The following is a 24,979-nucleotide window of genomic DNA, read 5'->3' as shown; positions in this document are numbered from 1 at the left end:
AGATGAAGGTGGTATAGGAAGGTGCAATATCTTGTATTGTAATTATGATGTGTGTCAAGGTAAGGTTCTGATCCTTCAGCCTATGCTGGATGTAGGTTCCACTTAGGATGGTAACCCCTTGTGGTGAGACCAGGTATTGTAACAGCTACCACGTTGTCTGTTTCATGTATTATGTACAATAGAAAAACTGTATTCAAACAAGTGTCCCTCCTTCTCACACATTTTTTGTGGGGAGGGGAGAGTGTGGACCTAGATCCCTTTCATCAGGTCTAGTAACAGTGTAGTAGGATTTTTCCATTCCCTTTTCAGTCTTTCCAATAAGCTGTGATTGGTTATCCCTAGGCGGAGCTAAAGGTAGAGAGAGCTTGGTCATTTTGAGTTGGCTCTTGAAGAGTAAGGAACTATTTTTCATTTTACCCTGCTAAGTAGGGCCCACTAACCCAACTTGGTAATTTTCTTGCATACAGAAAAGGTCTACTTCATTTTTGAAGAGATAAATGTTTGGAGATTTTGGTTAGGTTTTGGATTAGTTTTCTCATTCTGGGGAACACCCTGTGCTTTGGAGAGGGACAAGCCCCAATCTAGAGAGCAGGTCAGGAGACCTGTGAGCCACCCCTCTATACTCACTAGAGGCAAGATCAGTGATAGCACTACCCAGTGTGAGATTTTTGGATTCTGAGCAATTTGGATGTTTCCCTTTTGTTAGTGTGGAGGTTTTTTCCCAGCCCTCTTCACAACTTGGAGAAAGAAGATAGAGAACTTTGTTCAAGGCTGTGTGTGTCTTTGTTCAAGACTCTGTGTGTCTCCTCTTCCAGAGGAGACACACAGAGTGGAAAGAGAGAATGGGACTGAAATATCAAGATCTGGCGACTCCTAACAGCATCTCCACACCAAAGAGATCAGGACACAGACTGTGGGCAAAAGACAGAACCTTGGACTCAGGATCTTTTCGTGGATTTGGGTTGTCCCCAGGATTCTCCTTCATTCTGGGCTATTGTATCAGGATGAAGAAACTGTGGCAAGCTCCCTCCCATGAGCTGAAGAGAGCAGCAGAGACTACAGATGTACAGTTTAATGTGTGAAAAGTTTCTGGGGCAGTGATTGACATTTTGGAAATAATCAGTAAACGTCATTTGAAGACCCAGTCTGCGTGCAGCCTATTTGACCCCAAGGAGAATACTGCAGTATGAAATACACACACATCAGGAGAAATACTCCATCACCTTTCCTCCAACAGAAAGAGCTCAGTCCCTAGTGCCTATGAGTTGTAGAGAGGAGGGTGAGGGAAGTAACACCAACTTTTAGAGCCCTAGGGGAAACAACAAAACCCCTGGGAAAGGGTTACATAGCTTTTTAAAAAATTGTCATCCTTATTTTGTGTTGGTATATTTTGCTGTTTGCTTTGTTTCTTTGTAACTTTCTTTGCCCTACTCCCAGTATTTCTTCCCCCTTCCATTTCGGCCAAACTCTCCTTTTTGTGGTCAGCCTGCAGCAGGTACTCTCCTTCCTGCAACCTTAAAACACCTTTCCTGACTGCAGCTGCCAAAAATTTTAGGAATTTGTGAATTTAAAGAATATTCTGGTTATTGCACCAACTGCTACCCTTTGATAAAATGATAACCATTTTATATAACATCAAAGCTTGCTAAATGGATTGATGTACTCTGATACTATAGTTTTGAACAGTATTTATATGAGACTTCACTATTATCTCTTTGGATTACTGCACTACAGAGATTAAAAATGTACAAACCTAAAGAAAGGTATACACCAATTCCTATAAAGGTAGGGATGCTGAAACAAAGCTTTATATGCCAGTTACACATATCCGTGTGCTTCTATAAGAAAAAAAGATTGAAAACGCAGGAGACAGAATATTCCATACATTTTTATTTTATGTTTGTCTTCCCTGCGTCCTCTTCGGATTTTTCTCCATTTCATTCATTTGATCCCAACCCAGCCCATTTCAGCTATGGTTGTAGCGTCAGCCGTCCGGAATAAGAAAAGCTGCGAGTGACGCAGGTCGCCAAGCATGATCACTGCGATGCACAGAGAATGGGTACAAACTGTGATAACGCACTCGTCCGCATCAAAGTAGTAAAATGACAGGCATGCATTTTACATCAACGTATGCTGGGTGTAAGGAAATAAAATGTGGAATATGTGCCCCGTATAGTCATGCCGCATACCAGCTGTTTGCAAACAAACCGTCTCTCCAACTACTGACCCAGTCTCCTTAAACCACCGTCCTGTTTCCAGAATAAGAAATATATCAGCTGTAGTAAACCAAGAAAGGGTGTTCCTTTTCCCCATGGAGTGAAAAGCACACACCCATGTACTATTAAAATAAGAACAGCTCTGCGGGGCAATTTATGCTCATTAGCAAGTGCCTCTCTTTCGATTGTATTTTAATGACGGGCACAAAGGCGTTCAGCCGCAGGAGCATTTCTCGCCTCACTTGCCTCTCAATAGGTGGAGCCTTTATTCTCGGACCTCATCCTCTTTCTCATTCATCGCTACATACTTCAATGGGCTTTAGTTCTAAAATGGTGGGAGCCCAAGGGGCTTTATGAACTGGCCTCTTGGCATGTCTGCAAGCTGCTCTAGGGTGGAGAAGCTGCGTTCCTATTTATGTATCAGCAGCACGGGACCAGGGCAGACAGACGTCTCCACACCTGGCACTGAATCCATCGCTCTTACCTGAGGCCATCAAAGCAGCCAGCTGTGCACATAAAAGCACATTCGGGGTTTCCCTTGTCTCTTTTTACTCTGGGCCGCATGAAAACGGGAGAAAAACCAAGCAGTCAAAAAAAAAATGCAATTTATCGACTGCGTCTAGACTCTCCATGTCCTCTGCGGAACAGGAAAAACAAAACAGTCAACGCGGCCTATGGTGGTACTACTACTGCCGCCATAATCCCCTGACGCCAGCGTTCCCTCCATCGCGAACCTCAATAAGGCCAAAAATAAAGAAAAAGACACCCTCCCAGCGCCCGGAACGCATCACCGCCCGGTGCCACTTTGCAGGCCGTACCCTTCCACCAGGTCAAAAAGTTCGCCGGGCCTTTCCGGCGTGAAAAGCCGGCTGAGCTGACAAGACGTCCGCTGTTCTGAGCAGATCTACATCCGCCGAACTACTATTTTTAAAGGCGTCCGAGAGCGTGGCCAGGGGTGGGGCGACTAAAGGGAAATAATGGGGGGGAGGGCGGTGCAGGGATACATTCTGCCTACCGTGCTGCCTCGCTGCGTGCGGAGAATCCTAGCTACGTGAAGGGGAGTGGCCGTGCGGAGTAGGACGGTGTTCCCTGCTTTCGCTCATAGGCGACTCCATGTTAACTTTCCGCAGGTCTATTTGATAGCATTTTATTTTATTTTGTTCTATTTTATTTATTTTTTTTTTTTTGCACGTACTTGGTGTTAACGATGCCGGGAATGATGGAAAAAGGATCGGAGTTCCTGGGGAAAGGGCGCTCAAACGGTACGAAAAGTCCTTCGACCGCCTCGAACGGGCACTACTCGGAGGAGAGCGGCAGCGACGACGAGCACGGTGGTAGCCTCGAACTTTATTGTACAAGCTGTATTGCTGCATTTTTTAAAACGTCTTGCATGATCTTGCCGGTTGGAAAGATAACAGTGTAGTTATGCTGAGTGCTTTGCATTTCAGATGTTGGGATGAGAGTGGGAGCGGACTATCAAGCTCGTATTCCGGATTACGATCCTGGTAAATATATTCTACCTGACATTTGCAGCGCGGTAGCCTCGGTAGCATGAAACAATTAAGGCTAATTTCAGGCTACTTGTAAATAACATGAAAATGTCTTGTTCCACCATAACATGTCTTTTTTTTTTTTTTCCCCCCCAAATGATGTTTTGCGTTGCATTTGTATTTTTTTTAAACTAGTAAATAACAATTCGTTTTAATATTTTGAATTTGTAATATAAAGAGAAAAAAGCTGAAAAATTGTGAACTGGAGGAAACGTAATGTTATACTTCTGTGGGAGATGGATTTTTATGCACTCAAGAAAAGGAGTTGAATTTTTTTTCTGAAAGTCTTTAGTATTTTGCTTGATTGGACTATAGTTCACATACAGCTATTAAATATTAGTAGATTGCTTGAACATATATTTAAAAGCTGGATATTTCGAAGCATTTTTTGATTCAAACAATAGCCTCTCTGCAGAGCTATTGTGTTTGTCACTCTTAAGGGGGAGGTGTGATAGGTAGACAGCTTATGCTAGGGTAATATGTTAACTGACAAGAGACTTCATTTTCACCCATGATAATTCTGTTGGTGCCTTGCTACTAGAACCAGTGAACGAGACTACCTACTGCTTCACATTTTGATCACGTGTTCACTACCAATAAGTTGGAGCATATTAATTGCATGGAAAGGTGTAAGAATCCTTGTGAGCAGTATGTGATGGGTGTGTGAAATTATATACTAAGTAGTAAAGATCCTTTAGGGTGACCTCCATAGTAGTAAAATTGTGATAAAGTAGTGACCAGAGCTAAAACAATGTTAGGGGGAGAATACATTGGGACAGATATAGTCAATAGCAAAAGGAGGCAATGACACATCTATGGGATGTTGATGAAATTTCACCTGGTGTATTGTATCCAGTTCTAGAAGCCATACCTTTACAAGGATATCTGAGTGATGCAGGGTATGAATATGCACCTTCCTTTTTAGGTTAAACTGATTTTCACCTATAAATTCCCAGATTTTTTCTAAAGTTAGTTTTCACCCTAATCTTAAGAGCAGCTCCAGAGCTGCAGATGCAGTTTCTCAAGGCCTCCAGAAACTGCTGGGAGCCAGTGTGGGCCAAAGCACCTGCAGCGTTTAAAGCCCTTCTCTTCCCCCCCCATCGCCAAAGCAGCATTTGAAGTGGACCATGCCCACCAGAAGCACTTCCCCGCAAGCTCCCTGGCCCTGCACAAAAACAAAAGTGCAGTGCTACAGAGCATGGGAGCCTCAGTAAGCATGCTGCTGAAGGAGAGAGGAGAAGCCTGGAGCCACCAATGGGGAAAGGGGGTGAGGGACATACTCAGGGATGTGAGGAAAGAAAGGGACATGCTAGGCAGAGGATGGGGGTGGGAAGAAGAATGTAGGTGACTGGGAGAACCTGCTTAATATTTTTATTATCCTGGCTTCTGACCACCAAGATAAACTTGGATAATTACCCAGAAAAATGTAACTTTTTTTTTTACAGATTTTTTTATTTGCCTGTTTTTGTCTTGACATAAACCCTGTTAAATTCTGAGGAAAAGTTAAAGAATTAAAAACCGAACATGAAGGTTCATAGGCATGTCCCAAAAGCCTTAAAGACCTAAACATATATGCCTTTGAGAGGCTGGGGGAAGATATAAAGAGACTAAAAATACATCCAAACTATAAGTGCAGAAGAAGCAAACATTTTTCAGTGGCAATATAAGGCTCAGAGGGTAGACTCAGGAATAGCATTAGAGTTTCTACTTGATGAGGATGGTAAAAACATGGAATAGCTTTGAGATGAAGGTGGAGGCAAAAACTTAAAAGAGAATTTTAAGAAGGTTTTGGATGGGCACAACTGTGCCCTACATGTGAAGGAGAGAACAGATCAACTGGGATCTAAGATTATGCAACAAGAATGAAATAGAATAGACTAGGTGGTCTTTTCAAAAAAAGCTCTGCCAAGAGAAACAGATTTGATTACTAAGTTAAGCAGCTTTTATGAGCAGTATTAGACTTCGTAGAATAAGTGTTACAAAAACCATTGTTCATTACTATATCCCTGGTAATATATATTATGCTTTAAGATAAACTGTTTAATATGATATTATCTGTTAAGAGGCAAGGAGCGTCTGGTCATACAGTGTTCAAAGAATAATCCAGAGTTCTGTCCTGATAGCACAGTAAATAATGAAAGCTACTGGCATACATATATTTGTTCTTGAAGTGTGCAGTCACTCTGTTTTTGTTGTGTTTTGTGTCATGGGCTTCTTTTTTTTGCTCTCATACATATAAACTTAACAAATTGTTAAAAATTACACATTACAAATCCTGACAGCTGATCCTTAACCAAACAGTATCCTTGGCTCAAGCAGTATTTTCCTTAGGGTTTTTGCAAACACTTGCAGGAGTTTGAATATCTGAAGCAGATTCTCCTCTCCACTGTTTTCTTGTATCCTGATATTACAAGACCCTGCCAGGCACATAATGATCTTCCATACCACCAACAGAAGTCTGATTCCCATTGAAACTCTGCTGTCAATTGACTAGTAGTAAAACACTTGCAGAACTCGGTCTGATAACCTGCGCAGCAACTTTTTTTTTTTTTTTTTTTAAATCAGCTAATTATAAATTAAACTATAGGGCTATGCATTTGGTTCATTTATTTTGGACTTTAAGCGCATAACTCTCTTCTTTAAAGCCCGATACGCGCATCAGTCAGGGGCTGCGTGAATAAGTCGGGCTGGTGTGCACTGATCAGATATGCGCATATCTCCCTGCTGTGCTCACAAACGAAAAGTTTCCAAAAAAGGGGCAGGTCATGGGTGTTATGGGATTTTAACCTGAAAGCGCATAAATACTTATGCAATCCAGGGTCCCCCTGCTTTTGTAACTTTACTTCTACGGATGATGTGTAAGTGATAAAACAAAAAAAACTCTAAGCAGACACGTGGGGTTTTAAGGGTTCAGGGCTAGCAGGGGCGAAGGAAGGGTATTAAATTAGGTGGGGTTGGAAGACCTATTCCTGAACTGGCAATGGTGTCTGGTGTGTGTCCCTATTTAAATCCCCCCACTCATGCAGTAGAAGCAGGATTTGTACACACCCACTTAAAATTGAGAGCATGTGTCTGCGCGGCCAGGCTATCTTATAATGTGTGCATATACGAATGCATACGCATGCATGCCAGTATGAGTTGATGCGCATGAAACACACAAAAAAAAGTGCATATCTTCAAATCTGTATGCGTAAATCTGGAGTTTCCTAGTGTGTAGACAAATGGACTCGGGACCAGTGGGTTTATGCTCACCTGCCAGCAGATGGAGACAGAGCAAGCTGATGTCACAGTATATATAACCGTGCAGTGACACCAACCTGCCAGTATTCTCCATCTGCAGCAGATGGTGGACATGCATCTCCCTATGGGGCTTGAGATTTTGGAAGGAAAATTTAAAATTGAATAAGGAAAAGCCCTGCTCTTCTGCACTGATACCAGATGGTCCCTCCCCCAGCTGAGAATTCCTAAGGTGATTTCCCTGGTCCCTCAGATGTGTGCCTTGGTTTGGTAGCTGGGTGGACTTAGCTGATTGTACAGCTTAAAGGCAGCAGGTGCAGGAGGCCAAGCACGGTGGTGACTGCCCATACCCTCTTCCACCCCCCCCCCCCCCCCGAGCTCGGGTTAAGTTAAAAAAAAAAAAATAAATTGTAAAGACAATGTAGAGAGGGGTTTGTAGGACTTTCCCCGGTCTCCATGCTTAGCATGCCGTACCGATGTTAGTCTGTTCCTGTGGGGGTTAGAGGAACTAGGCAGTCTGGTGGGTTGAGGAGCCCGGTGGGCTAGGTCCTACAGTTAGGCCTCTTGCCTGCGTGCCACGTGGTTGGCCGCGGTGGTGTTTTCGCGTGCTTTACTGCCCTCTACTGGACGTCAGTGTGTGCAGTGTGTCGGCTGTGCACACGTGTTGTGTGCTCAGTTTTGGGTGTGCCTTTTTTGCATGCACAACTTAGTGTTGGTGGTGTGCTCAGGCCTTGGCGCACAGTTTGTGCCTGTGCCTTTTTTGGGGCACCTAATTTTTGTGCGCATAAATTAGGTGCACTTGAAACCCTTTCAGCGAGAGCTGGCTGGGTGCACATTCTCCGTCGCCTGTGCACTGATGGAACCAGTGAACGAGAAACCTAAGTGCTTTTCTTTCTGTGTTGCCTGTTGTATTTGGGCATCTCAGCCTGACAGGTCTTCTCACGTGTCAGTGTTTAGAAGCTCAGGGAGAGATGTCTTTCTCTGACTTTGCTAAGCCTGGATCCACCCAGCCTGATGGTCTGGTTAAGGATCTGTCTGGAGGTATGCTGAATCTTGGAACTTCCTTGAGTGGTTCCTCTGCAGGAGATGGCAGTTCAGTGGGCCCCATGCCAGTTCCATCTGGGATTGGCCTGGATCCGACTGTCTTTTTTTTTTTTTTTGGGTGGAGCTTTTTCAAGGCTTGCAATCTTTCAGGTGCAGTCCTCAGCTTCACCCACTCATGTTAGGTCGGACCCTCAGCCAGCGGCCCCTCCCTCTCCCAGTCCTGTGCTTAAGTGCTGGAACACTCCTCTGTTCATTGCAGGTAATCCTGACAGGAACCCGGATGGCACTGATGATGAGGCAGATCCTGATTCCCTGGAAGATGGGGAAGTTTTGGGACTGGAACCGTATTGGACCATGGTGGCAGTTTTTTCATAGAGATGAACTGCTGGCCCTGATTTCCCAGACCTTTAAAGATGCTGGGTGTTCTGGTGCGGATTCCATGTCTGAACTGAAGAAAAATCCCATTTTGATTTCCTTGCATAAAGCCTCTTGTTTTCTCTCTATGAATGCCATTCAGGAATTGATTGTTCCCTGTACGTACCCGGATCAGTCCAGACAGTGGGTTGAGCCTCCTGTCCAGCAGATGGAGACAGAGAAAAACTGAAAGGGTATCCTATATAAGGACAGAGCCCACCCTTCGTCCCTTCAGTATTTCTCTATCTCCAGCAGATTCAGACAGTTGAACCTTTGGTTCCCTAGCTTTGTTTTTTCTTTTCCCTGGAGATTTCTCCTCTTCTCTCTCAGGGTTGATACAGGATCAAGCAAGTATTATTAATTTCATTAAAAAAAAAAAAAGAGTAAAGTTTCTAAGGGAGACCCAGTTGTCTCCTAGCTTTTACTGGGTCCCAGGGGGGACTTGTCCCCTTGAATATTCAGCCTGGGACCCACTTCCCGGTGACCTCCAGCCTGGCTGCCTGGTGTGAAACTGGTGTTCCAGTCACTCCCCCTCCTTTGCCTAATCTGTGCCTGTGAGGTATCTGCCTCAGGTCCCATAGCAGAAAGCTGCTATTTTCCTCTGCTTGTTAAAAGTTGTATTTAAAAAAAAAAAAAAAAAGAAAGCAAAGTGCAGAGATCAGACTTACAAGCAACCGGCAGCATTTCTGAACAGATTTGGGAGAAAGGAGCGCAGCAGGTTCATTCCCTGCTCAGTCTCGTGGTCAGCCAGGCATGCGGTGGGGGGGGGGGGGGCGAGCGTGCCCCCCCCCCCCCCCACCGGAGCTCATGCCGCGGTCCTCTGGATGCCTCCTGCGGGGAGCCTGCATCGCGGCTCTCCACGATGGGCGTTCCTCGTCCTTCCTCCGGGGCAGTCGGTAGATCTCCTTCTCGGGGTCGGGCAGTGAGGCGCGCTCCCAGGCCGGCTCCTGCGCGAAAAACCACGGGAGCTGGTTTTCGGAGTTGCTGCCTCCTACCAGCCCTGCTGAGCCGACGGAGCCGGTTTTTAACCCCTCGCTACCCGATCCCAGGCCCTGTTTCTGACCTTCCCCGTGGTTCTTCCTCCTTCCCCCCCCCCATGCCTGGCAAGGTTCATAATAGCTTTTATCTGGCGTTTGTGTTACTACATAAGTCATTCCTGGCTAGCCTGGAGGAAGAGAACTGCCCCCCGACCCCCGGCTAAGGTCCCTCGGGTGGTCACAGGCCAGGGTCCTAGGGCTCCAGATGTTACCGGCTTCTACGAGGGTTAGAACTGTTCCGGATCCCTCAGACCCTGCACCGTATGCGGATCCTGACTCAGATTTGGTTCTCCTGAACCCGCCGGTCGATGGGGATGATCCTCTGGTCCTGCGGCTGTTCCAGCAGGAGGAGCTTGAACTGCTTATTCCCTTTGTTCTGGATGAGCTAGGAATTGAAGTTCCCGCAGAAGAGCCCCTCACACCTTCGTCCTCTCGCACTGTGGATCCAGTCCTGGCAGGACTGAGAGCTCCGCCACACACTTTTCCTTTCCACCTCATGCTGATGCAGCTCCTGCTACGGGAGTGGGAGTCTCCTGAGTCAGGTCCCAGAGTGGGCAGGGCGATGGACAAACTTTACCCCCTGCCGGATCAATGCCTGGATATGCTCAAAGTGCCTAAGGTCGATGCTTCGGTGTCTGCTGTCACTAAACATACCACTATCCCGGTGGTAGGGTCCACAGCATTAAAGGATTTGCAGGATTGGAAGCTGGAGCTTCATCTCAAGCAGATCTTTGAAGTTCTGGCTCTCGATTCAGGGCGACAGTCTGCAGCAGTCTCAGGTGGGTCCAACAATTTACTCAGCACCCAGGACCTCCCGTCTCCAGAGGCGGCACAGGCACAACGGCTGGAAGGTGCGATTGCGTATGGGGCGGATGCCCTCTATGTTCTTCTCTGGGTCCAAGCCAGACTTATGGTTTCTGCTGTATCGGCCAGACGCCTTCTCTGGCTGAGGAATTGGGCGGCAGATTCCTCGTCCAAGGCACAACTGGGCACTCTCCCCTTTAAGGGTAAGTTGCTTTTTACTGAGGACCTGGAACAGCTTATTAAATCCTTGGGTGACAACAAGGTTCATAAGCTGCCAGAGGACTGCCCCAAACAGTCCAGGTCATTTTTTCCATCGCGCTCTCGCTTCAGGGGTCAGTGCAGGTTCACCAAACTGCAAAAAGCATTTCAGCGAAACCTCTCCAGTCAGGCTCAGGCGTGGCCCTTCCGTGACACTACCCACCCAGGTTCCACCTCCAAGCCCTCACAATGAGATGTGGCCGGCCCATTCCTTCGTTCCAGATTCAGGTGGTCTGCTGTCCCTATTTCTTGAGGAATGGGTCAAGATTACTTCGGATCAGTGGGTCCTTGAGGTGATCGAAAGAGGTTACGCTTTAGAGTTTGCTTGATCTACCGGACTTCCATTTAATCTCTCCCTGCGGATTGCGGAAGCGACTGGCGGTGTGCCAGATGCTCAACAGGCTCCTAGCTCTTGGAGCAATAGCCCCGGTTCCCCCACAGGAACAGGGATCTGGCCAGTATTCCATCTACTTCGTCGTTCCCAAAAAGGATGGATCCTTTCGGCCGATCCTGGATCTCAAGAGTCAACCGGGTCCTCAAGGTCCCACACTTTCACTGAGAGCAGTCATAGCAGCAGTTCACACGGGCAAATACCTCACCTCCCTAGATAGATCTTACGGAAGCCTACCTTCACATCCTGATCTGGCAGGATCACCAAAAGTACCTCCGTCAACATCCTGGGCAGAAACTACCAGTTTCGGGCGCTTCCGTTCGGTCTAGCCACCGTGCCACGCACATTTACCAAGGTCACTGTGGTAGTAGCATCCTTTCTCCAGCGGGAGGGAGTTCTGGTCCATCCGTATCTGGACGACTGGCTCTTTTCGGGCAAAGTTAGAGGCCCTGTGCGTGACAGCGGTCAACAGAGTCCTGACAGTCCTCTCCTCCCTAGAGTGGCTTGTCAATTACTCAAAGAGCTGCCTGAAGCCCTCCCAGGTCCTCTAATTCCTGGGAGCTCGTTTGGACACCCGCTTGGGCAAAGTGTTACCCGAGGCCTGGGCGCTCAAGCTCATGGATCAAGTGCAACATCTGATCTCCCTCCTGGTTCCCAAGACATGGGACTATCTTCAAGCTCTATGGCTTCAACTATAGATTTGGTTCCTTGGGCGTTTGCACATATGCATCCGTTACAGAAAGCCTTGCTGTTCTGCTGGAAGCCGGTCTCTGAGGAATTCAGAGCGCCCCTGCTGCTCTCCAATACTAGCATCGCAGACATACAGTGGTGGCTTTCTCTTGCCCATCTGTTGAAGGGGATGCCCATGGAAACACCTCAGTGGATCATTGTAACGACAGATGCCAGTCTCTCCGGCTGGGGAGCGGTGTGTCACTCTATCTACGCAGGGATGCTGGTCTCCAGTTCAGTCCCGCTGGCACATCAGTCCTCTAGAGGCTCGAGCGGTCTGTCTAGCACTCAAGGTCTTTCTGCCCCTGATCCGCCGCAGGGCGGTGCAAGTCCTCTCGAACAACGCCACTTTGGTAGCCTACATCAAAAGATAATGTCTGCCCAGGGAGGCACCAGAAGTCACCCGGTGGCCGTGGAAGCCAGCAACCTGCTCGCCTGGGTAGAATGTCACCTGGAGCGGCTGGCAGCCTCCCATATAGCGGGGAAAGAGAATGTTCAAGCAGACTTCCTCAGCCGGCAGCGTCTAGACCCCGGAGAGTAGTGGGAGTTATCAGACGGGGTGATGGAGCTGATTGTGCGCAGGTGGGGGATCCCTCACCTGGACCTCATGGCCACTATGAACAACGCAAAGGCTCCCAGATACTTCAGCCTCAGAAGGGAGCACTGCTCTGAAGAGGTGGATGCCCTCCTTCTTCCTTGGCCCCACGGCATCCTTCTCTACGTGTTCCCACTTTGGCCTCTGGTGGGAAAGGTTCTCCGAAGGATAGAACTTCACAGGGGACCTGTCATTCTCGTAGCACTGGAGTGGCCTCAGCGGCTATGGTTTGCGGATCTGGTGAATCTGGCGACGGACGGTCCTCTTTGTCTCTGCCACCGCCCAAATCTGTTCCATCAGGGTCCAGTATTTTTCGATCAGGCGGATCGCTTTTGTCTAGAGGCCTGGCTTTTGAGCGGCAGCGTCTTAAGGAAGAAGGGCTATAAGGAAGAGGTCATATCTGCCCTGTTGCGGGCCCGCAAGCCATCCACCTCCCTCGCTTACGTCCGGGTCTGGAAGGTGTTTGAGAAGGTCTGTGTTGTGGCCGGGGTGCTGGCCGCAAGGCTCTGGTTTCCCAGGTCCTCTCTTCTACAGAATGGCCTTTCCAAAGGTTTGTCTTTCAATTCTTTGAGAGTGCAGGTTTCGGCTCTCGGGTCTCTCCTAGGTACTATCAGTGGTTATGTGGTGGCGGCTCATCCGGTTATCGTTCGCTTCCTCAAGGGGGCCAAGCATTTAAATCCGCCTGTACAGGCTACTTGTTCTTCCTGGAGTCTTAATTTGGTGCGTCGGGTCCTTTGTGAGGCGCCCTTCGAACCCCTCTGGCGGGCTATGCTTAAGGATCTAACTCTCAAGACTGTGTTTCTGGTTTCTATTTGCTCCGCAAGAAGGGTCCCCGAGCTCCAGGTGTTGTCTTGTAGGGAGCCCTTTCTTCGCTTTTCGGATTCAGGTGTTTCTCTCAAGACTGTCCCGTCCTTCTTACCGAAAGTCGTCGTCTTTGATGTCAATGAGTCAGTGGAATTCTCTGCCTTTTCCACTGAGGCTATTGCTAGCACCTCTGGTGGTGACCTACGGCGTCTCGATGTAAAGAGAGTATTGCTTCAATATTTACAGGTCACCAATGATTTTAGAGTCTCTGATCATCTTTGTCTTATGAAGTGGTCCAAATAAGGGAAACAAGGCTTCTAAAGCTACAATTGCTCGTTCGTTAAAAGAAGCGATTACATCGGCGTATGTCTGGGCCAACCGGTCCCGGAGGGCTTGAAGGCTCATTCTTTGCGTTCGCAGGCTGCCTCTTTGACTGAGAATCAGTCTGTATCTCCTCAAGAACTTTGCAGAGCAGCTACTTGGAAGTCGCAGCACACCTTTGCTTGTCATTATTGCCTTGATGTCCAAGCGCCAGTTTTTGGCTCCTTTGGTAGACAAGTGCTTGGAGCGGGACTGTCTCGGTCCCACCCTATTTAGGGAAGCTTGGGTACATCCCACTGTCTGGACCGATCCAGGTACGTACAGGGAAAGGAAAATTAGTTTATTACCTGATAATTTTCGTTCCTGTAGTATCACGGATCAGTCCAGACTTCCGCCCTCTCGTCGGCTGATGTCTTTTTTCCACTCAAAGCTTTCATTTCACAGAATGTTGAATTGACTACTTCCTATCTGAAATACAAGGCACCGGAGGAACTCATATGTAAGAGCAAATACTTACCTGTTGAACCTCTTGGTTCCATTTGAATTTTGCAGTTATTACTTGCTTGATCTTATTCGGGTTTATCTTTACCTTGTTCTTGTCTGCTTTGATAACGTTTATACTGAAGGGATGCAGGGTGGGCTCTGTCCTTATAGGATACCCTTTCAGTTTTTCTCTGTCTCTCTGCTGGACAGGAGGCTCAACCCACTGTCTGGACTGATCTGTGGTACTACAGGAATGAAAATTATCGTAAAACTAATTTTCCTATTTTGAATGGGGCACCCCAGAGGCAACTTTCAAAAAGGGTCGGACATTGGAAGGCCTGTACCCCCTATGTCTTAGCAGTGAGAGCATTTGCATTTTCTCATGGAAACCTTTATGCTCAGTGAAAATGGCCATGCAGTTGGAATTTCTGACCTCTGGATCTGTCCGAGGGCTACCTTCATATTCTCATCCTTTTGGAACACTTTCTGCGTTTTGAAGTGGTGGAGAGCCATTGTAATTTCAGGTGTTGCCTTCTGGTCTAGTTACCACTTCAGAACGTTTTCCAGTCTTTTTTTATTATTATTTGACAAATGAGAGGTCATTTCCCCCCCCCCCCCCCCCCAAAGTTATCCTTTTATGTTTTGAGTTAATAGAGCAACAAACAAATAGGTGACAGCCCAATTCCACAAAAATATCAAATGCCCGCACAATTGTTAGCTTTTGAATTTAAAGAATTTTGACCTGTCTTAAAGCTCTTGACATTCGCTCCCTCCCAATGCAGTTTCACAGGAAACGTCAGTCTAGAGGACTGATGTGCCAGTGTTGGGGGACCGTGTAATCGCCATAGACATTTGGATGCCTGCTGATACATGAACAATAAAATTTTGGACAAATAAAACTTTTTTTTTTGCCCTTCCCATTCATATAGAAATGGATTCTAGATTTGAATATTGGCTTGATGGTTCTTAATGCTAGTTATAAGCACGTATTTAGTGTTTTTTGTTTATCTACACAATTGTGAGTAATGGGGAAAGCATTGGGTTGCTATAAATAGATGAGACTTTATAATTGGCTGATTTTAAGGGTTGCTATATAGGATATTTGTGACAGGTTTGTCATTGTTTAGTTTTATGAATAGTTAATTGAGAACGGTTTCCATAGCAACCAGACTGATTTTGCTTATATGGGGAGAATTATTTTTTGTGACTATAGCAGTTTTGTGCTATTGTATGCTGTTGGAAACTGGTGATATAGGAGATAATTTGCTGCTTGTATTCAAACCAGTCTTGAGTATAAAAATAAACATTGGTTGTAAGGCTTCTTAATGTAAACTTTTTGAATGGTGTTTTGTGTGTGTGTGTGTGTGTGTGTGCTTTTTTCATTTTTTTTTTTTTTTTTGTAAGCCACTTAGAATACCAGATAATGGTGCATATAATTTTTTTAAAAATCAAAATGTGTGCCAAATGGGGAGAGATTTCATGTTAAATTGAATCTGATCTCTCTCTAGGTTTCAAACAGTGTAATAAGGTAGACCAGAGTAAGGTGGGTTTATGGTCTTTAAGTTGGAGGGACACTGCATTCTAGAAGAGGCACAAGGTCCATACCTGGTGTCAGGTTCTCTTATTCCTGCTAGGTCTGTATTCTATCACGTGCCCTGCACCATGTGCTCTACAACAAAATACATAAGTTGAGTCTTTGCCCTGGTTTACATACAGTCTCTCAAGTGGGTACCTCATCAGGTGCTGGGACTTTCCTAAATTCCCAAGAAGTAAAAATGGGAGAAGCAGATTCTGAACTTTGGTCTGGTTCCTATTCCATTATCTTTACTACTAGGCCATATGCACTTTTCAGCAGGGGTTGAAAAATGTATGCATCAGCCATGGGATATCTTATCTCCCTCTCCACCTTATTTTTCTCATTGAGGACTTTATTTTTGGTGATTATGGCTTTTTGCTTTTCTCTTGTCCTCCTTCCTCCCCCCCCCCCCCCCCCGGGTCCGGGCACTATCCTCTCCTCTTCCAACACACTAGGACAGGGAGTAGCTCCAGATTGCAGTACCTTGGCCTGGGTCCTGGCAGCTAAAAGGCTTTATCATCCTGATGGGTGAAGGTGGTGAACTTTTATAATACTGATGAGTGACAAAATCACTAGTTTGGGGAGGGAGTGGGCAGGGAGAAGCAAAAGTACAAGGGAAACATTAAGGATAGAGTATGGGAAGCAGGTGATAATTTCAGCACAGTTAAGCTAATTCTTGCCTGTATTGGGCGAGAAACCATTAATATAATCTAAATATAGTAAGTCAATTTACATAAGAATTGTCTTTACGGAGGAGGGGTCAGACTGAGAGTCCAAGCCCAATACCTTATTTCCAACAGTGACCAGTCCAGGTGACAAGTACCTAGCAGAATCCCAAACAGACGTTGCTGCTGTGGCCCAGGGATAAGTAGTGGCTTTTCCTAAGTCTATCTGATTAATAGTTTATGGATGTCTCCTTGTTCAACCCCCCCCCCCCTTTTTATTTTTTTTTTTTTGTTGAAATCTGGTTACGCTAGCGGCCGTTACCATATCCTCCAGCAATGAATTCCAGAGCTTGATTGTGCATTGAGTGAATTTCTTTTTCCAATTTGTTTTAAATGCGCTACTTATTAACTTCATGGAGTGTCCTGTGGGTCTAATCCCAGGCTCTTTGACTCTGTGTTGACTGCACCGGCCTTGGCACAGCTTTTCTGGATTGAATGGTTATGAACAGCGTTCTTCCATTTTTATCAGTGGGAATGCTGAATTTCTTGAGATCTTGCTTGACTTTGCTTTATACAAAAGCTTTTACCTTACTCTGTCATGGGCAGTTCTTAAATTGGAGATGAAGCACATCCTTTAGCTGACAGAATTGAGACGTAGGTGTTGCATGTAAAATAAAAACCCTGTGGCCGGTGTATTCTGCATGGACTGCAGGCTGAGTCACTTAAAGAGCTCTGGTTCTGAGAATTTTTCTTATACAGTAAAAGGTAGAAGCTGTTAAATTTCACTCCTGCTTGGGGTATATGAGCGAGGTCTCATAGCCTAAGAGATCAATGATCCAAACCTGACACAGGATCACAGTTTTGTGTTCAGGATTAGCGGCTTGTTATGTTAATAGGGAATTTTTTGGTTTTTATTCTTTTAATTTTTCTGGGGGGGGGGGGAGAGAACCCGTGGGGGAAAAAAAAAAACTTAGTTTTTCCTGGCTTATTTTGATGGCCAGAAGCCAATATAGGTCATAATGGGTCCTTCCATTGTCTGTTCCCTCCCAGTCCACCTATATGACCTCCCAACAAATGATTCTTCAGTTTATTTCTTTCCCACTCTTCCTTCTTTCCATATTTGGGCCTCTTCAAATTTATCCAAAACCTTGTGCAGCTCCTCTTCTGGTTCACATTCCTGTCCTTAAATCATTAATTACCCTAGTTGCCCATACATTGGAGAATTCAGTATAAGACAGCAGTCGTCATTCACAGCTTTCTTAATAAAATCTTGTGGATCACCTCGACTTTACGTCTTCATGCTCCAATCCCTCCTCCGTTCTGGTTGACGTCCCTTCTACAAAGCTTGAGAGTTAGCAGGTGACTACTAGAGAGCTCCTTCTCTCTGATTTTTGGGCCTGTGCTGTGGAACTTGCTCCTTCTTGCAAGATTCAAGGACATTCAAACTCAACATGAGTCTTTTTTGCTAATAGTAGCTAATGTATTCTGTATTATGACACTGTGTGGTCAGTTCTAAGTTTTACTTGCTTTCTAGTTTGATATTTTTAGGTTCAATTTTATTATGTATATTCTTTTATTGTACCCCACCCCAAATGCTTTGCTAGAGGGGCAGGTAATAAATATTTTAAATACATTTTTCGCCTTCACCCTTTACAGCTGCAGTGCCTCCTATGCTCTACAGTGCACCACGTGTCTGTGTGCAGCCAGGGAGCCTGCCAGAAAGATGTTTTTTTTTTTTTTCTTGGGGGGGCTGGCTGTTCTTGCATTGGGCTGCTGCTCATGCGTTTGGGTAGATGACTGCTGATCTATGATCTGGCTTGTGCTTCACCTTTGTCCCTTTTTCCGGTGGTAAAACAGTAGCCCGATCCTTCTCCCGCTGGCTGTGGTGCTTTCCTAAAGGAGCCAAGAGGAGTCTCATGGGCTCAGTTCAGTGAAGCCTCCATGGACCAGGGAAGCAACTGCTTAGGTCAAAACTTTGCATCCAAGACACACAGTTTTGTCCTCAGCACCCACACTGAGCTGAGCCTGCGCAGCTCCCGTAAAAGAGCGGCAGCCGTCGGGAGAAGGTCTGAGGCATCTTGGTTGCTGGGGAGGACTGGGCTTGAATGCAGCAGGCTCTTCTGCTTGCACTGGCTTCTAGATGTGATGGAAAGAAGGTGTTCAAATACAGCTGCAGTTCTTCAGTTCACATTAAATTAAGGTGAAAATTAGTGTAAACTGATTTCCACCTTGGGGGAAAATCCAGGGATTAATCGGTAAAAAAATAAAATAAAATAAATTTTAAAATAAAGCCCCCCCCCACCTCAAGTTTATCAGAGCTAATCGAAAACTTTGCCAATTTCTAGCATCATGGGTGGAAAAAAGTAAAAAAAAAAATCAAAATAAATAAATAAAAAAAAGTAGGTGTCTGCTCAAAATGTTTAGGGGTTACTTTTTTTTTTTTTTTTTTAAGAAGTCTTTAAATAGGCAGAGCATCTTGAGTATCTAGTTCTCAGTAGATGCCATTCTTGCTAACGTTTTTGAAAGTCCTCTGAAAATCAAAAAATGCTACATACATAGGGGCTAGTGCAATACATTTTGCGGAAAGTGGGCGCTGAAGAGTTAGCGCACTCATGGTGCCCGCAAATGCATGTGAATGAGGCTGTTACTCATTCACTCCGCATTCAATGACTGCCTGGAGCAGGCGTTAATCACTGAGCGCACGTAGAAGTAGTACAGAAAAGCAGAAAAAACTGCTTTTCAGTACTTCTTCAATAAATGCATGTGCTTCACCTTTAAAGTTTATCAGCATCCGTTTTCATTACTGGCAGACGGCAGGTTATGAAATCTGATGCCGAGTTTACCGGGATCGGTCTTCATAACTTGGCTATCTGCCGAGGGGTTTTGTTTTTTTTATTGAATAATTGAGACACATTTATTTTTTTGAATGCAGAGTGAATGAGTAATAGCCTCATTCACATGCATTTGTATGTGATGAGCGCTAACTCATTTGCTCTGCATCGGAGGAGCGTTAAATAGGTGCTAATCCCCCTATTGCATTAGGGGGTGGATTAGCGCCTATTTAACCCTTGTCTGACAGTGGGTTAAACAGTGTGCTCATGTGAGTGCACTGTATTGCATCGGCCCCATAGAGACTTATTCGTGTCAGTTTCTTGCTATAAGCACAGTTTGAAGGACATATCATAGCTTGCCATTCTTGCAGGTTCCTTGGGATAAATTCTTTTCTCTTAAGTCTTTGGAGCCTCTTTAGCAAGACCCTTGCAAGCACCTTGCTGACCACACTGAGCAGGGCCATCCCTCCATAAATTTGTTGTTCATTCCCTTTTTTCTATGGCGTAACTTCCTTTTGCATCTCCTTGTTTACAGTAATTCTAATACCTCAGCTAAGGCTTATAAATCTGTAATGCTAATCTAAATTCTGCTGGACACCACCTTATGCTCGTAGTCAATAGGAATTCCCACCTTGCAACTTCCTACATACAATAGCTTGCAAAAAGCATTCGGACCCCCCCCCCAAAAAAAAAAAAGTCAAATTTTGTGTGGCTCACAAATAACACTTAGATTGTTCCAGACATTAAGTTATTGCACATCGGTATGCTCTTAAGTAAATTTTGAAAATCACAATTCATTATTTCTCTGCACTTAGTTTTATTTTACAAAAAAAAACAAAACTGAAAAATGCTGTTTGCATAAGTATCCAGTCCCTTTAGACTAGTACTTGGTTGTTCCGCTTTCTGCTGCAATAACATCTTTAAGTCTGAGGTAAGTTTTTTTTTTTTTTTTTTTTTTTTTTTTAACCAGCTTTGCACACTGTTTGGGAGTGATTTTTGCCCATTCTTCCGGGCAGATTTGCTCCAGGTTGTTCAGGTTAGTTGGATGATGCTTATGGGCTTTAATTTTCAAATAGTGCCTTGGATTGAGATCTGGGCTTTGCCTTGGCTGTTGTAGAACATTCACCTTTTTTGTTCAGCCACTCCTGTGTTGCTTTGACCTTGTGCTTGGGATTACTATCCTGCTGAAAGGTGAACTTTTCTCAAGTTTTTTTGTGTTTTAGCAGACTGAAGCAGGGTTGTCTTGCAGTATCTCCCTGTAATGTTGCTCCATCCATTCTTCAGTTTTAACAAGATGCCCAGTCCCTGCCAAAAAAAGCATTCCCACATGTTGCACCCCCATACTTTTCTGTCAGGATGGTGTTTGCTGAAGAATGGACAGCGTTTTGAATTTTGGCCAAAAAGCTCCATTTTTGTCTTATCTGACCAGAAAACCTTATCACACACTTTTAGCTGGGTCACTCTGCTTTCTGGCAAATTCCAGACATGCTTTGATGTGTTTTCTTTAGTAACTGCATCTTTTTTTTTTTTTTTAATTTTTTTAATTTATTGGATTTTAATACAATACTCCAAGAATATACTTGAAAGAAAAAAACAAATGACATATGCAATAATTAAATCACCCAAAGAAAACCTTGCATTTCAGGCCATCTAATAGGAAAATGCCAAATACAATCCTAGTCTTCAAACATAAGGGATCCAGACACAACTCCCAGGAAAAATAGTATACTAAAAATTACAGTTGGTAATAGCAAAGAGGAGCAAAACTTGTATAAAGGACATTTCTAACCATCAAAATCAGTCAACATTTAAAGGTGCAGACTCCTTCTACAGGAGGTAATTTCACACTAAAAATGTGAAAGCTGAGATGGATGAAAGACCATGTTTCATATATTTTATTTGACAATACGTTTGCAAGGATATTTTAGGAGGAAAAAGCCCCCAGCTGCAACACTCTGCCTCAATAAGAGAAACTGCTTCCTCTTCTGAGTTTGTCTTGCCAAATCAGGAAAACCTTGAACCTTCAGATGAAGAAGATTCCAAGCGGTACAAAAGAGACTACCATAGTAGCTGGTTGGGCCAACTCGCTATCGGAAGTCTCAGATTATTAGGATCCATAGGTTAAAGATTGCATATTCCCACCCTCTGTTGGCCCTTTCTTGAAATAGGTGGTATCACTTGTTCTGGTAATTTTAATATTTCTAGTAAGTATCTCTTCCACATGTCCTTAGCAGAAATAAGAGGAACTTCAGGAAAATTAATAAAATGCAAATTCCTCCCACGAGTTTTGTTCTCCCAAGTATTCTACTCTTAGACAAAAGTTGGTTATATTTCATCAGAACTTGTTGCAGGGCTGAAACACCTTCCCATAGCCTGTTGTAAATACACAGGCATGTCCATTATTTGTATTCTCCAATTCTAAAGTCTTTACTTAGATATCTAACTCATTGACTTTATTCACCGTAGGATTTAGTTTGTGCTGTAATAGTAGCATTCAAAGTCACAATCGCTTCACAAATTGATTCAAGGGAAAATACAGAATGTCTTACCATTGCAGGAGGAATAGTTCCTCAGAACAAACCCTGCCCATATTGAAAGATTCACCTTCATAACGCCATCTAGATCATCTAGCAGGATTTTCCCCTGAAATGCCAGTGACTTCATTGTTGGGCGCTGAGGCGATTCCAACAAATGCCATGGCCTCAGGATGAATATCAGCAAATTCAGCATCACTACCGCATGCCAGATCCTGTTGTGGAGTTAAGGTCTTCATCACGGTGGGATTAATAGGGGCCGTCCTTTCAGCTGGCGTCGGATGTTAAGAGCATAAGATATGCCATACTGGGTCAGACCAAGGGTCCATCAAGCCCAGTATCCTGTTTCCGACAGTGGCCAATCCAAGTGCCAAGTACCTAAACAATAGATAAATCACAAGCTACTATTGCTTATTAATTATCGTGATAGCAGTTTATGGACTTTTCCTCTAGGAACTTATCCAAACCTTTTTATAAACCCAGTTACTCTAACTGCTGTAACCACATCCTCTGGCAATGAATTCCAGAGCTTAACTATGCTTGAAGATATTCTTTTTCACTCAGATTTGTTTTAAACTAGATTCTTGCTAATTTCATGCCCCATGGTCCTTCTATTATCTGAGAGAGTAAATGACCGATTTACCTTAACTTGTTAGTCTTTTTATGATTTTGTAGACTACTCATATCCCCCCTCAGTCGTCTCTTCTCCAAACTGAACGGTCCTAACTCTTTTTAGCCTTTCCTCATAGGGCAGCCATTCCATGTCTCGTATCATTTTGGTCGCCCTTCACTGTCTTCGGTGCAGCTATATCCTTTTTGAGATGTGATGACCAGAACTGCACACAGTATTCAAGGTGCGGTCTCTCCAAGAAGCGGTACAGAGGCATTATGACATCCTCTGTTTTATTTTCTATTCCCTTCCTTTTAATTCCTAACATTCTCTTTGCTTTTTTTGATTGACACAGCACACTGGATGAGTTCATTCTAGGACACCTAGATCTCTTTCCTAGAACCTACAGCAAAGGTTATTTTTCCCTATATGCATCACTTTACACTTATCCATGTTCAATTTCATCTGCCATTTGGAAGCCCAATCTTCCAGTATTGCAAGGTCCTCCTGCAATTCATCACAATCCGCTTGAGATTTAACTATTCTGCATAATTTAGTGTCATCTGCAAATTTTATTATCTCACTCATCTTACCTCTTTCCAGATCATTTATAAATATATTAAAGCACTGGTCCAAGTACAGATATCTGAGGAATTCCACTGTTTACCTTTCTCCAGTGTGAAAACTGAACATTTCCTAGCGTGTAGCAGATGGACTCAGGACCAATGGGTATAGTGTACGCCTGATAGTTGGAGACAGATCAGATTTCAATCTGACGTCAACCCTAGTACATATACCCCTGCAGGAAGTGCAGCTCTTCAGTATTTTCCATCTCCATAGCAGTTAGGGACTCTGTGCACGCTCCTACAGCGTTAGAGTAATTTTACCAAAGAAAACCAAAATAAGAAATCTTACCTCTACAGACGAGCCCCGCTCTCTTGCGGTGACACCCATTGGGTCCCTCCCCCAGTTGAGAATTCCTGAGGTGATTTCCACGATCCCTCGGAGGTAAGCCTCTGTCAAGCGCCCGACCCTTGGTGGGGACCTCGCCCCCAACATCGGGTGAGGCTGAGAGGCAATGGGTGCAACTTTGAGCGTGGCGGTGAAGGTATTTTCCCTCTTCCCCATAGCCGGAGACCGGGAAGCGCAGAGACAAGGTAAGGTAGAAATCTATTTAAGTCTCCAATCTCCGAAGTTCGAGGAGTCGCACAGGTCGCCAGCCGGCACCAGTGCCACCGGGTTGATCTGCCCTAGCAGAGCTAGACCCTGGTCACATCCAAGGGTCCTCCCACGTGGAGACCCTCCCCCCTCCCCGAGGTGGTCACCATATTGTCCGCATGGTCACCGTCACCATTTTGATCTGTTCGCCGTTCCGAGCCGTGCGCACAAATACCTTGTGTGCACAACGGCGCGCGTCCAAGTACCGTGCGACAAGCGACACGCATAGCCACGCGCTTACTGTGCCGGGCTCATAACTTCAATCTGTGCGTACAACCGCGCGCACATCAAACCTAAGCTCAACTTCGCACCAGCGCACACAACTGCCACCACCGGAAAAGAAACTCAAGGTTCAGGGCCTGTGCCCAGCATGCCACAATAGAGTTGCACAGCATGAGGAGGCCACGTTCCTGTGTATACAGTGCAAAGAGGCCCTAGGGGATCCAACTCATGGCCCTACCCAGCCGGTACTGGGTTCCAGCCTCTCGAGCAGTACGCTGGGACCCCCCTCAAACGGGGCTCCCCAGGGACACAGCGCCCATTAGTCTAGACACAGCATCTATCTCATGGGTGGAATTCTTCAAAGGTCTGCATACCTTCGTCCACATGCAACTAGGGCCTCCTATAATACGGCCACAGGCTCCACCAGAGGATCTTAACATCCCGGGACCCTCAATGCCCAGGGAAGTGATCCCACCGCCCAGAAGCCCTACCTTCGGGGACACGGACAACTTGGATGAGGATTCAGAACCCCTGGAGGAAAGGGAACTCCCTCCGGGGACAGAGCCCCACCGAACCATGAGACACTGCTTCACCAAGGACGAGCTTCCAGACTTGGTCACACACAGCTTAAAAACTTGCTATCCTGGGCACAAATGCCTCTGGGGAACCTAAGACGAACCTCCTACTAGAGGGACTCAGTCAGACCTCCCGCCATTTCCCACTACTACAAGCCGTCCAACAACTGATTGACCTGGAATGGGATGCCCCGGAAACTATGTTCAAAGGGGGGTGGGCTCTGGCAGCCATGTACCCTCTGGACCCAGCCGCCAAAGATCTCCTGGCATGTCCGAAAGTGGATGCCATGGTCTGTGCAGTCTCGAAGCGCACTACTATCCCGGTGGAGAGGAGCAGCACTCAAGGATGCTTAAGACAGACATCTGGAATCTATCCTCAAACAGTCCTTTGACATCTCCGTTATGTCTTTACAGATCGCGGCCTGCTGTGTCGTGGTGACATGCGCCTGCTTATCACAGACCAGGAGCAACACGCCTGGGGAGGCCCTGGAACTAGCAGTATCATTCCTCGCGGATGCCGCTTCTGATCTGGTGTGCACCGCAGCTAGAGGAGTGTCATCCGCCATGGCAGCCAGAAGACAACTTTGGCTCCGAAAAATGGTCTGCCGACGCATCCTCCATTCATTTTCACAGTATGACCAATTAGAGGGTCTCTTCAGAAAAGCTGACCTTTTTTTTTTTTTTTAATGATTCACAGGTAGAGGACAATTATTAGGGCAATATATTTGATCTGTGTAAACTTAGACCTTCCACAGCACAGGGACTGAATAGTTATACAAACAGCATTTTTCAGTGTTTTTATTTTTTTAATAAAATGCAAATAATGAATTGTGACTGAAAATTTAATTTGAGCATATACTGGTTT

At 45.3% G+C, this 24,979-nt stretch overlaps 1 protein-coding gene and 1 long non-coding RNA gene across 16 annotated transcripts in view; one reads left to right on the top strand and one right to left on the bottom strand.

The window, feature by feature from the left end:
• Window positions 1-1,870: 1,870 nt before the first annotated feature.
• LOC115086860 lies at window positions 1,871-3,026 on the bottom strand. Its single transcript, XR_003855351.1, has 2 exons — window positions 2,701-3,026; window positions 1,871-2,039 (listed from the first exon to the last, which is right to left on the bottom strand). It is a non-coding gene; the product is annotated as an uncharacterized LOC115086860 (long non-coding RNA).
• A 158-nt stretch (window positions 3,027-3,184) lies between these two features.
• The window catches only part of RCOR3 (REST corepressor 3), a 193,394-nt gene continuing 171,599 nt past the window's right edge, over window positions 3,185-24,979 (top strand). For 4 of the 15 annotated variants that reach the window (XM_029593275.1, XM_029593271.1, XM_029593272.1 and 1 more), the window contains exons 1-2: window positions 3,185-3,550; window positions 3,665-3,721. In XM_029593275.1, the coding sequence (XP_029449135.1) occupies window positions 3,424-3,550; window positions 3,665-3,721 (184 nt within the window). In that variant the 5' untranslated portion in view covers window positions 3,185-3,423. The remainder of the gene's footprint in view (window positions 3,551-3,664; window positions 3,722-24,979) is intronic. The other 11 variants (XM_029593276.1, XM_029593273.1, XM_029593270.1 and 8 more) reach the window with 6 other exon arrangements.

The sequence above is a fragment of the Rhinatrema bivittatum genome, chromosome 3 (assembly GCF_901001135.1).
Source record: "Rhinatrema bivittatum chromosome 3, aRhiBiv1.1, whole genome shotgun sequence".
In the NCBI taxonomy this organism is placed as follows: domain Eukaryota; kingdom Metazoa; phylum Chordata; class Amphibia; order Gymnophiona; family Rhinatrematidae; genus Rhinatrema; species Rhinatrema bivittatum.
Note: the sequence above shows the minus strand (reverse complement) of the source record. Positions and strands in the feature narration are given on the sequence as shown.